This window comes from Primulina tabacum, chromosome 3, assembly GCF_025594145.1.
Source record: "Primulina tabacum isolate GXHZ01 chromosome 3, ASM2559414v2, whole genome shotgun sequence".
NCBI classification, from domain to species: domain Eukaryota; kingdom Viridiplantae; phylum Streptophyta; class Magnoliopsida; order Lamiales; family Gesneriaceae; genus Primulina; species Primulina tabacum.
Genome location: NC_134552.1, coordinates 19,866,104 through 19,882,378, shown reverse-complemented (window position 1 = coordinate 19,882,378; position 16,275 = coordinate 19,866,104). Strand labels below are relative to the sequence as shown.

The 16,275-nt window shown below is 35.3% G+C and overlaps 1 protein-coding gene across 1 annotated transcript in view; it reads left to right on the top strand.

Moving 5' to 3' along the window:
• The window catches only part of LOC142538562 (uncharacterized), a gene marked incomplete at its 5' end in the record, with an annotated part of 58,358 nt that overhangs the window by 20,951 nt on the left and 21,132 nt on the right, over positions 1–16,275 (top strand). Inside the window, one exon of the mRNA XM_075643873.1 lies at positions 7,420–7,528. Coding sequence (XP_075499988.1) covers positions 7,420–7,528 — 109 coding nt within the window. The remainder of the gene's footprint in view (positions 1–7,419; positions 7,529–16,275) is intronic.

Here is a 16,275-nt window from a genome sequence, read left to right as displayed (position 1 = left end):
TGATGGTGAAACAAACAAATTGGTAGCCAATGATGATTTTGGGCTAAATGAACTGCATGTTGCTTAGTCTTATCATTCGTTATGAATCCCCCGTTGAATTGAAATTTTTCCTGCACATTTATTGGATTTTGATAGTGGTGTCGATGACAGTTAAGTTCAACAATAATCTGTGAGGAGAACTGGAGAAACATAAAACGCGAGTAGAACTTGAATGAATTTTTGTTGAAACGAGTGACCGACCAGTAGCATGAAATTGAGTAGAAAATCAAAAGTCTACCTCAACTACCCTTCATCTCACTCGTGCATAGGACCTAAAAATTCTCCTCTAGGCCAGATAAATAAACATACCCTATATTCCAAGCCTAGGGAGTACGCATGAGAAAACCATGCGCCTGAAAAAAAAAATTTAATAATAAAAAAGGGGGGGATGTAAGGTGTGGGGGAGCCAAAAAGGGATGAAATCCTATCCCAAAGCTAAAAATATGGAGATGTAAGGAGTTGAGGAATGTCAGAGAAAATTTCTGACAAGGGCATAGTGAAAATGATCTACGTGCTCCCAATCTTTCTGAACCACTTGAGCATTTATATCTATTGGCTCCCTACATTTTGTTGTTCTACCATGAAACTCTACCACTTTTTGTGTTTACTGGTTGGTCCCAAATGGAAACAGAACTCAAGAAAGAGAAACTTGCGTTAACTTTTTGATACGGCGACCCACATGATTTGTGAATAAAACTGTCTGAAACACAAGCTAGAAAAATCCACAGCACACATGACCACACTTCTTGGAAAAATACAAATGTTTTGCGAGGTTTTGAAAAGGGGTATTAATGGATGTTGTGTTTTGACTAATTGGATGTGGTTCACAAACCCGCTGAGGCAGGAGATGTCAGTTTTCTACTTCGCCATCAATCTAGTTATTTTAATACGTTCACTTTGTGTTTGTTTCATGTTTTAGTTGTAGTCTGTAACCTACTTTGCTTGAGGGCAAGAAAAATGTTAGTATGAGGGGGTTGATAGACGTGGTTTTTACATGTTTTATTGCATTAGTTTGTGTGTGTTTGCATTGTGCATGCGTACATTTCATTTACATTTTGTTCATTTTAGAGTAAACATTTGCATTTGATCATGTCTCACTTGTGTGTGACAAAGTTGCAGGAAAAATGACCGGGAAAACCGAATCTGGAGCAAAGTGCGCAAGCCAAGAAGAAAATGGAAGAAAGGCTGGCGCCCGAGCGGTGAAAATTACCGCCCGGGCACGAAGAGATGAATAGCTAAGATGATGTCCAGAAAGTATGGCACTCGGGCGGTAATTTTCTACCGCCCGGGCGCGAGATTTATCTTCCGAAGAGCCAAATTACAGAAGATGTGGCGCCCGAGCGGTAATTTTATACCGCCCGAGCGCCACCTATTTTTGGAAAAATATCTTTGCCGAGTCCTTACCTTAATCTTGGGATGTGGATGATATGGGAAGGATCTTGGGAAGTTTTTGGGGGATTCAGACATATTGGAGGGCAGCCACAAGCTTTGGAGAGCACCTTTGCGCTTGGAGTCTAAGATTCGAAGATTTTCGGGCGTCGTTCCTTGCATTTTCGTCACGCATAGTATTTCTAATCTAGTTTTTATCATTCAAACATTGTTTTGTTTAGTTTAAATATGAATTCGAGTAGCTAACCTACATATTTTTTGGGATTTAAGGGGATCCTACCCCGAATTTTGATTTAAATTAATTCACATATCGATTTCTGATTTATTTTTGATTATACTGTTGTTTTAGCGTGTTGTTAAAGCGTAGCTAAATTTTATAATAATTTTATATTGCAAGTGAGTTCGAGAGAATAACTTGTGATAGGAACGAGTAGTATAATCTGTGGATCTACGATTAACATAGATATATGAAATTGGATACGCGCCGATAGTTATAGTCCTAAGGGTCGAAAACTAGGGGATTTCACAGATCGACATGCAATTCGCTCTTGATAAATAATTAAAGACATTCAATTACTTCATTGAGTAGAATTAGTTTGGCATAGCTCGAGAGAGTGTGTTCAATTGAATAGAAAATCCTGTCGGAAGCATACAGTCATTATCGAACGAATTAATAAATTAAGAGGGGTTGGTGAACCGAAATTCCCAACAAATCCATTTTTCATTGAATTTTAAATCAACCATTTTTAATATCATATTTCATTATTTAATTATTGAATTTTTTTTATTTGCATGTTTATTCGAGCATAGTAGTATTAAACCAATCAAACAAATTTTCGTTGCTAAAGATTTGATAACTGAAAATAATAATTGTCAAATACAGTCTTCAGTGGAACGATACTCGTACTCACGTACATTATACTATTACTTGACATCGTGCACTTGCGATTAATTTTTGAGCATAAAAAATCATATTTTTATTAAAGATTCCACAGTGCAAGTTTTGCTCGATCAAATGTCATCAACATATAAACTTAGAAAAATATACTTACTTCCATTGAACTTATGGTACACACAATCATCGACCAAATTCATCTAAAAAAAAACGAGATGATCACTTCATGAAATTTGAAATACTATTGTTGAGATGTCTGCTTGATCCCATAGATGGATTTTTTTAATTTGCAAACCATAATATTTGTGTCTATGGACACAATTTTTTGGATGCACCATATAAATCTTTTCATCAATGTCACCATTTAGAAACACAATATTTACATCCATATGATGAAGCACATGATCAAAATGTGCCACCAAAGTCATTATAATCCTTGAAGAGTCTTTCAAATAAATTGAAAAAAAAGCCTTTTTATAATCAATGTCTTCTTTCTGTGTAAAGTCTTCAGTGACAAGACGAGTCTTATATCTTTTCACATTGCCTTTCGAATCCCTTTGGTTTTAAATATCTATTTGCAACCAATGTACTTGGTACCTTTAGGAATTGGGATAAGATCTCATATGTCATTGTCCTTCATGGACTTTATCTCCTCATTCATGGCATCATTCCACTTTTGAGAGTTAGAACTTTTCATGGCTTGACGGAAGTAAATAGGATCATCCTCCATCAGTCCAATATCTTCTTCATGTTCTTGAAGAAATAAAATATAATCCTCTGGCATTGAATTTCTCCACTCTCTATTGGATCTCCTTAATTGTATAGGTTTTGGAGGAGCTTGAGTTTGTTTATCTGGAATGGGAAGATCTCTAATGTTGTCTTCCTGTTTTGGGTCTTGGTCAAAATGAGAATGTGATCCTGATTAATGTCCAAGAAATATGTAGGAATATTTATATATTCATTTTCAAAGACAATGTCCCTTACTTTATCTTCAACCGCAAACTCAACATCCTCAAAGAACCAGTCATTTCCTGACTTAAAAAACCGACTTACTTGTGGGATCATAAAACATGTATCCTCCAGATCTTTCAGAGTATCCAATAAAATAACAACTGACCGTCCTTAAGTCCAGTTTCTTTTCATTATGCCTACAAGGCCTTGTCTTAACTGGACATCCCCAATGTGCAGATACTTAAGACTAGGCTTTTTACCCGTCCAAAGTTCATAAGGGATTTTGGTCGCTGCCTTAGTTGGAACCCTGTTAAGGATATATGCTGCGATCTTTAGTGCTTCTCCCTAGAGTGATTCTGGTCAGGTAGAATGATTCATCATACTCCTAAGCATTCTGTTTCTTCTTTCAGCAACAACATTCATAGTGGGCAAACCCGACATAGTGTACTGTGGGACGAGGCTGCATTTCTCTAGGAATCTAGCAAAAAGTCCTGGACTTTGTTCTCTTGAACCATCATATCTACCATAGTATCCACCACTACGGTCAGATCTAATGCTTTTAATCTTTAAGCCAAGTTGATTTTCAACTTCAGCTTTATAGTTTTTGAACACATCCAATGACTATGCCTTTTTGTGAATGAGATAATTGAGTCATATCCTGAAAAATCGTCTGAAAACGTTATAAAATTTTGTTGAACATTCCAAGAAGCCGAAGGGAATGGTCCAAAAATATCAGTATGCATAAGTTCTAAGACGTCTGAACACCTATTATTTTCAAATTTTCTGTTGTTGGTTTGTTTTCCCTTTATACAATTAACAATTTTATCAAAATCTGTGTAATCTAAATGTTTGAGAATTTTGTCTAGCACAATTCTCCTTATTCTCTTTTTAGAGATACGACCCAATCTCTTATGTCATAACGTCGTTGAATTTTCACTGGTTAATTTTCTTTTAATGTCTCTACTTGTTTGCAGGTATTCATTAAATGAAGCAATAACATGCAAAGAATAAAGATTATTGTATCATGATAAATAACCAGAACCAACCAATTTGAATCATGAAACAAACTGAATATTTCATTTCCAAATGAACAAGAATACCCAAATTTGTCTGATGCAGAAATGGAAATCAAATTCTGTCTAAAGGACGGTACAACAAATGTTTTATAAAGATCCAAATATATTCTAATATTTAACAATAATCTAAATTTTCATATTGCCTCAACTTCAACTTGTTGTCGTCACCAACGTAGATGAATCTTTCAGCATCACTTGGTTTTCGGAAATCCAGTACACCCTGCGTAGACACACCGATGTGGGTGGTTGCACCAGAATCTATCTACCACGTGTGTCTAGGCACTGAAGTTAAATTAACCTCAGAACAAACCATATTCAGAAGCAAATCTTTCTTAGCACGCCAAGCGTGATGGTTACTGCATTGCTTCTTCATATGCCCATCACTGCCACAGAAAAACAACCAGAACTTTGAGAATCACTAGGACTCTTCCGTTGTTTCTTCGGAGACTGTGTATGCATAATTTCTTTATCCTTCATTTTCTTTCTTTTATCCTTCGAGGTAGAGGCATAACGAGCAATTTTTGTCTTATCTTGCTTCAACCTTTCCTCTTCCTGAACACAGTGGGAGATGTGCTCATTCAGAGACCAAGTCTCTTTCTAACAGTTATAGCTTACCTTAACCTGATTGAACTGTGGTGGAAGATATAACAAAACCAAATGCATCATCAAGTCCTCAGAGAGGTCAAGTTAGTGCTTTCAACCTTGAAGTAAGATGATACATTTCCATAATGTACTCCTTGATATTGCCCTTACCCCTATCCCTCATTGAAACGAGGCTTACTAAAAGTAGACCAATTTCAAACTTTTCACTTTTAGCAAACCTCTTTTCGAGGTCCTAATGAAAGTCTTAGCCGTAGCAATGTCACTAGACATTGTCCCCTGAATATTTCTGGAATGACCTTTTTCATCATTATCATATACATGCGATTCAACTTCTCTCACCTTACAAACTCTCTCTTTTATTTAGAGATACTCTTATCTGTAATGGCAGGAGGATAATCAATCCTTATCGCAAGGCCCAAATCCATGACTTCGAGAACTATCCGTAAATTCTCGTACCACGATTTGTAGTTCGAGCCATTTAACATAGCAATAGAATTTATGATGTAATGAATATTTGACCAGGTCAAATTTGAATAGAGAACAAAAACCAAATATACATGTTCAATCAAATATCCAAATAAAATAATCAATAAATTCAAATAATGTAAACCTCATAAATATGATACCGATTACTCCATTAGTGTTTCATTTTTGGACAAAAGATTAACTTTTTATTGATAGCCTGACACAGCAGTCAAACACTGATAATAACTATCATGTCAAATAACAATCTTCATTTGGGCTGATTTATTATTCACATGAAAAATCGAATAAATATCACATGTTTACTACCACAAGTGCATCTGTAATGATATTAAATATTGACCTTCCTTTGGGATTAATATTCATATAAATCAAAGATACCAAAATCTTTTTTGCATTTCAAAATAAAATTAATTTCTATAAAAAATGTCAATTTGACGACATTTTATTCAATCTGTTTATTTTTAAATAATATATTATCATTATTTGAACAATTGAATATTTAACCTTAAACCGAATGAACATGAACTGTAATTTTTTTTTTGCCAAAAATCCATACAGGGCGCGCTGGGCGAGCCGAAATCCGTGCTCTACCGCGCCTACGTCTGCCTGGGCAGTCCTGGGTGCACGAGGGTCTGAAAAGGTGCCTTTGGGAGTCTATGTCTGTTTGGGTGTTCCATATGTCGATTTTGATTAAAATTTTTAACCCAAATTTTCGATTTTCCTCTAAAATATTTTTTTTGAACAAAACTGAACGGAAAATCTAAGTCTTATATCGAATCATTAAAATTTTCAACCAAAATCTCTTTATCAAAATTAAAACTTTAAAATATTTGTTTTCAACAAAAATATTTTCCAGATCTGAAGCCATTTAAAAAAAATAAAACAAAATTTTCTTTTCCAGATCTAGAACCAAATAGTATACAAAAACTTTAAACAAATCTCAGTGATTCAAGCATTATTGGCTCTGATACCAATTGTTGAGGAAAACCCATAAACCGTAGAATCCATCATGCTAAATCATTAAGAATTTGGCTAAAAACTTAAACGGAAACGTATCTGAAGTCATAATTCAAAATTCTTTAGAACGTGTATTTTAATTCCAGATCTAAGCTCTCTTTCTTTGAGAGAGTCCTTTAATTTTTTTTTTTTTTTGAACTATTTTCTTAACGAGGAAGAGAATAGGAAACGTGATGCCACGTGAGACCATGAACTATATATATATAGATAATGCCTATCATTATCTTTTGATATTTCTGTTTTAGTCAATCATAAAAACAAAAATACTTATATCTCTACACATCAAAGGGCCGCAACCTATTAGATACATTAAACCCAATAACTCAAAACTTTATTTTATCATTTTATTTTTGGCTTAACTTAATCGATAACCCGCAATGCATAATTATTCATATATATGTCCATATAAATAAAATTGATTCAACATACTCTCCAAATAGATTCAATTCCTTATATACTTATCAATTATCAGAGGGATGATATGTGGTGTAAAAATTTTAAATCGTGCGTCCAACAAATTATAAAGAATTATTCTCATCCACGAGTTAATATCATATATACATGGTATAGATAATTATTATTTATATATAGATGTTGATTTTTACTTATACAGTTAAATGATTATTTAAACATGAAAATTTTTGTTATTATAAAATTAATGATTTTTTTATATATGATTTTATTAGCAGTAATATAATGATCTATTTTTCTTTAAAATACAGATAAATATGTTATTGAATTTAAAAATATAGATAAAGATATTATTGAAATATTTAAAAATAAATTTTATTTTAAGAAAAAAAATTATCAATAAAATTATATAATAATGAAATAATTCTAAGTTTAAATAAATACTTCACCAATTCAATTAAAATTAGTTAGCATAGGGCATTAACTTAAATTAAAAGTATAGATATATAATTCTATATATTATACTTAATGATATTTCTTGATTTCTTCCAGAATACCAGATTATGGACCGGAAAAGTTCATAATTATAGGAGATTTAAAAGGATATGGTTATCGTAACAGTGATATTTGTGGATACCTTGCAGCCATTTCAATTCTCCAGGTTTGTTTTCAATCGGAATTATTTTTAATAAAAAAATTAATGTTTTTATGCACGCAAAATGAGTGATATAATAATCTAAATATTTTAAAATATAGATAAATATTTGATTGAATTTAAATTAGATTTTATTAAATCAATTAAAAGTCAGTTAGTATAGGGACATCAAATTTAATTAATAGTATATATAATGAAAACTAATAACCTTGTAAAATTTTAAAACTCATTATTGTTAGAGTAGGTGTCCGTCGAGCCAAGTGTTGGCCGAGTGTCCACAATGAAACTCTATGTATAAACAATCTTTATTTTAATAATATTTGAAATTATTGTTTTGACAAATCTTTATCTGTATACCCATGCTAGTTGCATAGATAAAGTTCTTGAGTATACAAATAGTAGAAAGAATATGAGATGCTCATATGATGAGTATCATGAAACTCATATTTGAAATACTGTATATTCTAAACAGTTTCTACTCGATTCAGCCGCCGCTAAGAAGGATATAGGCCGCTCGAGTTCGATACTACTATCTGCGATGTGAGTACCATGTTTCATTGGTAGGGGACATTGTGATGTCCGAGCATGCAGATGGGTGCTCCTGGTAGAGTGCACTGAACAACCCTCCATAAAGGACTTTTCAAGTGGTTCTCACTTATCGAGTGGAAACGTCCTAGTTTATGGTTGTACACCATTAGTCCTTATGACCCGAGACAATATTGAGACTCTATATGCTAGCATTGTACTTTGACTTGTTTACCGACTTTCATGGGGTCATCAGGTGGCAAGATTGGGTGTTTTGTCGAAACATATAGGAGTCGATGCATTGTAGTCGGGGTTTCACCGCTTGCCTTCGGGTATGAATATCCTATGTGATCACATGTATATGTAGTATGAAATCTCTGATCAGAGTATGGTGGTAATTATGAAAGGGTTTCATAGATTACACCATCGATGCAACTACGACATGACACATAGTATCGATTCATTGACAACTCTCGATATATCAATGGTTGTCGAATCTGTCGGGATATATGAGTTGAAGGGACCGTACTACCATAACAGAATGGTTCTTGCAGGCACTATCATTTGATACCTAGGGAATCATGTAAGCGATGCTGCTAGGCGTTTAACATGATTTGTTGGGTACTATCAGACTTGAGTTCTGACGTTCTTGTTATCAAGGAGTTGATAATTAATAATGGAGCAATTGGGGTATGCTCATATAAGGACATATTTAGTCCCGAATCACATAGAGATGTGAACCCACGGCTAGTTGTATCAATGAACCATTGAGGGCCACACAAGTGCTAGCTTTCTAGATCCCGTTGAGAAGAAAAATAGTTCAATGTGTTGAACGGCTTATAAAGGAGTTTATAAGCGTAAATAAAAATAGAATTATGACTTCTATAAGGAGAATGTAACTTTTAATTTGAGGAAGTGTTCCTAAATTAAAAGTTGGCCAAACAAATAATGTATTTGAAAATTGTGATTTTCATAAACATTATTATGGACTAAATTAAATTAATTCAATTGTTGAGTTAATTAAACACTAGTGGGCCTAGTAGAGTCCAAATAATTAAATTAATTCAAGTGTTGAATTAAATAAACAACATTGAGCCTTGTAGAGCCCAATTAAAAATAATTATTAAACTAGTGGGCTTGATTAAATCAATTAAAGTTTTAAATGGACTCAAATGTGTTTGAGACATTTAAATAAAGTCCATGGGCTTTGTAAATGTTACAAGCCCACTTAAAAAGCATGCTAGGGAGGTGAAGGGTTGGAGGCACTTTTTCATTAAAAATTTGCATGGCATGCTCATGCACCTTTATCACTTTTTCCAGAACCAAGAAAAAGCTCATCCCTTCTCTCTTGAACCTCACTTGGCCGAAATATTGGATCAATATTCTCCTCATTTTTCTTTCTTCAATTGTTGAGGAATTCATACTCTTCTCTTTGAAAAATCCTCTTATTTTTCTAGTGCAAAATAAGAGAGGTTCTAGCTTGTAAGTTGTGGGCCTAATTTTGAAGCAATGAGAGCTTGAAGATTGTCTTGCCATTCAAGAGCTTAGTTATTTAAAACGAAGTTGGAGTCATCATCAATCATTTGTGATTGATAGGTAAAATTTTCTTAAAACACCATATGTATAACATTTCGTGTTTTTGTATTTGCTACACACTAGTACATGAGGTGCTCGATTTTTGCCTTGAAAAACATTTTTGAAACTTCCGTTGCGCATTCGGGCACCTTAATCGATATTCTTTCAAGTGGTATCATGAGCTAAGGATACTATTTTGTGTAGCATATACATAATATTATATTGAGGTCGATTTCTAACCGCATGAGATGATTTTTTGCAACAAAAATCGAGGCCGTCGTGGGGTGCTGCCCATTTCGGGCAGCCCGCCCCTTGTTTTTAAATAAAATTTTTTTTTTGAGTTGGCCGGAATTTGGCGATGGAGCTCCGGCGACAGCGATGACGACTAAGGTTTCCAAAAATGTTTTGGAATATCAAAGTGTCATGGGCCTTGAAGTTGTTGGGCCATTAGATGGCTAATACAATTTGTGAATTTAAATGGGCCAAAATATTTTTGGTGAAAAAATGATTTTTTTGGCTCTTAAGTTTAAATTCACAAAAGTTGTACATATTTTCTCATGAAATAAATAATTGTAGTTGGACTTTAATTATTTATAGTAAATTGTGATTTACAAGAAATTCGGTTATAAATAAATTAATTAGAAAGTAGACAAAGGAGTTTGGTATACTTTGTTAATTTAGTTTATAATCGTGGCGGTTAGTGATTGGATCAAGATATATAATATTGGATCAATTAATTATTGTGATAATTAATTGATGGTGTATGATATGTGATATTATGCATGAAGGATGATCAAAAGCCCAAGCCCAATTTGCTAGGTGTATGCTAGGATATTTTGTGTTGAATGATTGTAATAATTATCAAATTTAAAGTGAGCTTGGTTTATGGCCCGTTCCCACCCCATGAGATGTATCCCTATTTTTCATGGATATTTATTTGTAAATATTAGTATAGTGGAAGATCAAGATTGGAAGATATATGGAGGCCTTGATGATTTTGAAGATCGAAGACGTGTAAATATTGGAAGCTTATGTAATAGCTGCATTTTCATCCCATGCAATTCCCTAGGATTGGACCTAGGCCCGTGTTTAGATCACACGGGCCGTTAGTTTTGGGGCGATTGAATCATCCTTGTTTTGTTTACTATTTATAATATATGCATGATATGTTATAAATAATGAGTATGTGCGTTATTATTATGATAATAACAAAGTTGCATGAATCCGGCAAACGTACGATCAAACATGGCGAATTTTTAAATAAAATTAATGATGAGACCTTTCAAAATTAAAACCCTCATTTTGAATAAGATTCAAAATTAATATCAAGCCCGAAAAGGGGAATTATAAAGTTGTTTATAATTTCCATGTCTTCCATCGACAATGGGTGCATGATGAACGCTACCCGTACTCGGGGCTCGGCTCATATTATTGGGGGAGCTCTGGGTGCCGGAAAGCTGTGACATCCATTGACATGGTGATGTGAACTACGTGGAACTCCCATGATTTCGACTCATATTATTGAGGAAACTCATGGCGACCGTCTATTAAGGTTCAACATCGATGGGTAAGACTTGACACGTAAAGATGAACGACGTCATATTATTGGGTCCTAATCAAACGTGATACAAAAGTTTACGTAGAGGGTTGCATAGTGATGCAATTGGAAACTACCTTTTAGAAATTGTGATTGGCTGATATTATTCGGGATCATAATTCGCTATTGGACCTTGCGTACCTACTGAGGAAAGGAGTTTTCCGTTTTCACTAGAGGGTAGTGAAAGATGTCAAAACAGTGGGAGTAAACATTTATAAAGTAAAAGTCCATACTTTATATCTTATTAAATATTTTAAAATAGTCATTAACATTTATCTGTTTTACTTTTCAGTACAATTTTTGACAATGTCTTCGATTCGCAATCCGCTATCTGCAATACTCGACAAACACGTATTAACCAGACCTAATTACCTCAACTGGCTAAAAAACTTAAAAATCGTCTTGAATTCGGAAAGGATAGCATATACACTGACTGAGTCGCCCCCTGTTGAGGCTCCGACTGACTGCACTCCTGAGGAATTGAAGACTTACAAGGAATGGTGTGACCATGACTTGAAAGCCAGGTGTTATATGCAGGCTTCTATGAATTATAAGCTGTAGAGGCGTTTTGAGGATGCAAAGAGTGCTGCTGACATTCATTTGCATCTCAAGGAGCTCTTTGGTGAGCAGACACGGCCTATTAGGCATGCTACCGTCAAGGAGCTAATCACTTTACGCATGCGAGATGGGGCTTCGGTCCATGAGCATGGCCTAAAGATGATTGGGCTTGTGGACAAGCTCGTTGGAATGGATCTGATGTTGCCTTCGGAGTTGACCACCGACGTGTTGCTCTTGTCACTGCCTAGCTCATTTGATCCTTTTGTGGTGAATTTCAACATGAACAAGCTGGAGCCTAGCCTTGAGGAGTTGGTGAATATGCTTGTGACTTTTGAATCTACTATCAAGAAAAAGAAGTCGGTTCTTTATGTGGGTTCTTCATCTGGTACGAAGATTGATCCACGTGGGAAGGAAAAGAAGCGTTCTTTCCAACGTCCCAAGAAGAACGTGCCCTTGAAGAGACAGACTCCGAGTCCCATTGTGGCAGCCATACCAGTGAAGGCTGACAAGACTGCTGATATTTGTCATCACTGCAAGAAGCCTGGACATTGGAGGCGTAATTGCAGAGAATATCTTGCCCAGAAGAGTTCTGGAAATTGTATGTTCTATATTGAAGTAAACATTTCAATTAACTCTACTTCTTGGGTATTAGATACCGGCTGTGGCTCACATCTCTGTAATGATTTGCAGGTGATGGGAAGAAGTAGAAGGCTTAGGGAAGGTGAGACCTTCTTGAGGATGGACAATGGAGCAAGAGTTGCTGCCAAGGTCGTAGGAGATGTTTATTTATTGTTGAACAATGATTGTAAGTTGATTTTGAGAGACGTTTTGTTTGTACCAGATTTGGTGAAAAACATTATTTCCATTTCTATGCTTGATAAGATGGATTTTCTTGTTTATTTAGCAAAGATGTTTGCAACATTTACAAGAATGAATGTTTAATTGGTACTGGATAACTTGAAAACGATCTCTACACCTTAAAATTGAAAGATATTCCACTAAACAATGTCCAAGCAATAACAACAACAAACAAGCGAAAACAAGATACTCTAAATTCGGCACAATTGTGGCACGCTCGATTAGGACATATTTCCCTAAGAAGGATGAACAAGTTAGTGGGAGTAGGCATGTTTGATATGTCTGATATTAATTGCTCTCACGACTTGTGAATCCTGTCTAAAAGGAAAGATGACCAAAATTCCCTTTAAGGGCCATGTGGAGCGAGCCAAAGGGTTATTGGATTTGATCCATACCGATGTGTGTGGTCCGCTTAGCATCACCTCTAAGCATGGACATGCCTACTTCATCACATTTACCGATGACTTTTCGAGGTATGGGTATGTGTATTTGATGAAATACAAGTCTGAAGCCTTTGAAAGGTTCAAAGAATTCAGAAGTGAAGTAGAGAAACAGTTGGGACGAAGCATCAAGACACTTCGATCGGATCGAGGTGGTGAGTAATTGAGTGCCGAGTTCCAAGAGTATCTTAGGGAGAATGTGATTCTCTCGCAGTGAACTCCGCCCGCTACACCACAGTTGAATGGTGTTTCGGAGCAGTCGTAACCGGACTTTGATGGACATGGTTCGGTCTATGATGGGGTTCACGGAGTTGCCGCCTTCTTTTTGGGGATATGCGCTTGAGACAGTGGCACTGTTGTTGAACAATGTCCTTTCAAAGGCAGTTGATAAGACACCATATGAGATATGGATGGGTAAGCCTCCCAAATATTCTTATCTTAGAATATGAGGATGCCCTGCTCATGTGAAGGAGGCAGTGAGAGATAAATTGGATAGTCGATCTATTTTATGTTACTTTGTGGGATATCAAAGGAATTCAGTTGGATATTATTTCTATCATCCCCAAGAAACAAAGGTGTTTGTTTCTAGGAATGCTACCTTTTTGGAAAAGGAATTTCTATTGGATATAAAAGGGGAGATAATAAAACTCGAAGAGGTTCGAGAGACACCTAAATTTATAGAACCCACACCCGAAGAGCCAAGAGAGGAGATACAATGTTGAGAATTTTCACTACCGCAAGTGTACGGTGTCAAGTTTTAGTACTGGTTAGAGCACAGATATCGGTCTCACGAGGGTAATTATTTAAAACTGTATATTAATTACCATAATTGACATAGTTCAACTTTATTTAGAGAAATCAAATAGATGTTTTATAATCAATTAAGATAAAATAGCGAATTATGTAAATCTTATGCACACGATCGAAATTCAATGAGTAAAGCAATCTAGAGATATGATTTCATCTGGTCTCCTCCATGCTAATTAAAATTGACCAACATATCATTAAATCACATCATGTTTACTAACCAAGAACTCGCAATTTCCTATTCCCTTTTTCAAGTGATAAATAAAACTTATTACCTATTACTGATTTTAATATGTCTATTCAAAATCACGTAACACGTAATAAATGCAAACAAGGTTCTCTTATGGATTCGTCAGAGTTATACGTCTTTTGCACGTTATAAACGTCTAACGATGTGATTTTCCCTGTCCTAATTTTAATCCCCTCTCTCGAGTGTTAGATCTTAATTATTTGATCAATCGAATTATGGCAAGTAATTCAAAAGCATTAACGACAAGAAATCACAAATAAACACGATGAATTAATTCATGAAAATTCAAAACGTCAATAACATAGGTTCAACCAAGATTACATCAATCTCTAGAAAATAAAATTAGTTCATAGTCGAATTTAAATCAATACAAAACCTATTTGTAATCATTAAAAACGTAAAAGTAAAGAACCGAATTAGAAACGTGTTGAGGGCAGATGAAAGTGCGTCTCCGTGTCCGGATTCAGCGTCTTCTATCTCCGTTCTTCGCGTTCCGTCTTCCGTATTCTGACTTCTGCTCTTTAGCTCTAAGATATGTCGGCTGCTACTAAAATTTCTGAATCCCTTCTAGACCCACGATTAAACCTATTTAAGTCTGAACATCGCGCCGCGCGCATATGCGCGCCCATGTCGGCGCATATGCACGAGTCTTTCTGTATTTTCCCTTGCTTCGGTGTATCACTCGCGCATATGCGCGCCTTTGACTCGCGCATATGTGCGGGTCTTTCTTTCTCCAATAGAGGGCCATTTTCACCATTTTCTTCTAAGCGCCATTTTTTTATCCTTTTTACGCCCATGTAGTAGCTTTCCCTATATTCCTGCAAGCACATAAAAAATAACAATACCGCATAATTCTGCCCAAGAAAACTAACAATCTATATGCATTATGAGGGATAATTTAAGTGCAAAAATTGCACTTATCAAATCCCCCCAAACTTGAACTTTTGCTAGTCCCGAGCAAAATAAAATAAAATATTAACTAGACTAGACTCAACACATCTAAAAGAAAGTAACTGGCGAACAAGAATTGTGGAATAAAAGGATAACCACTAGCCTCAGAGATTACAATCCCCATCATATTGAATCAAACACATGCCACTTTACTCACAGTTCACGTGCGTGTGTATTTTGCTATTCTCATTTACCCAATCCAAATGCCACGATAAGTTCATAACTTTTTATCTCGAAAAAAAATTCTGGACTCCTCGACACACATGTAATTAGCAAAACCATTGAGACACACATTTACCTTCACAAATCAACAGGACTTATAGGGTAACATTTGGCTAAACAAAATGGCAATCTGCAGACAATAATTAACCAAACAAAGTCCAATATCATGAGATGCGCACATGTGCACAATCAAATTCTATGTCTATCGACAGCATTTTTCAAGTGTCCATAGGCTTAACTTTGGCAACTCTTCTCCACTAGTATATTGGGTACATGTGACTTGGTTAATAGGTCTTTTAAGATTATAGCGTTAGGCTATGGTTAATGGCTACAAATGAAGACAGAGAATCAAAAGTTAGAGAAAGAAACCAATTTATTTTTCAACACGCTTCTCCTTCTTCCTCTTGTTTCACATTAACTTGCTTTGCCACAACATATTCACCATTTTGTCCTCTTTTTCACATCACTACGTCATACTCTTTATTCTTTATTCAACTTTTTCCTTCTCTTTTTTATAAACATTTTTTTTTCATAGAACTTCATTTCTTTCTTTTCATCTTTTTTCCTTTTTTTTCGATGATATTCTTATACGCGCACAAGGGAGAAGAACTTTTGTAGTGATATGCAGGTTCGTTTTCTCTCAGTTTTCGGTAGGTATTAGTGTATATGCTCAGAAATTTGTAGTTGACGTAGGGATTTAGAATTGATATGAATGGGGGCTTTTGTGTGCCTTGGCACACTCCATTCGATTTTCATTAAGCTCAAATATGGGACACTAGGGTATAATATGATGTTATGGGTAGGCTTGAAAGGCTCAAACGTTCCAAAAATCGCCTAAATCATCCCTAAGTCACACAATACCCGTATCTCGCCTCGAAGAGTGCCAAACCAAGTTCTAGACTACTTTCAATTTACCAATCAAAAAACACAGATAGATCATGTTTTCGGGTATTCAAACAGAACAAATCAT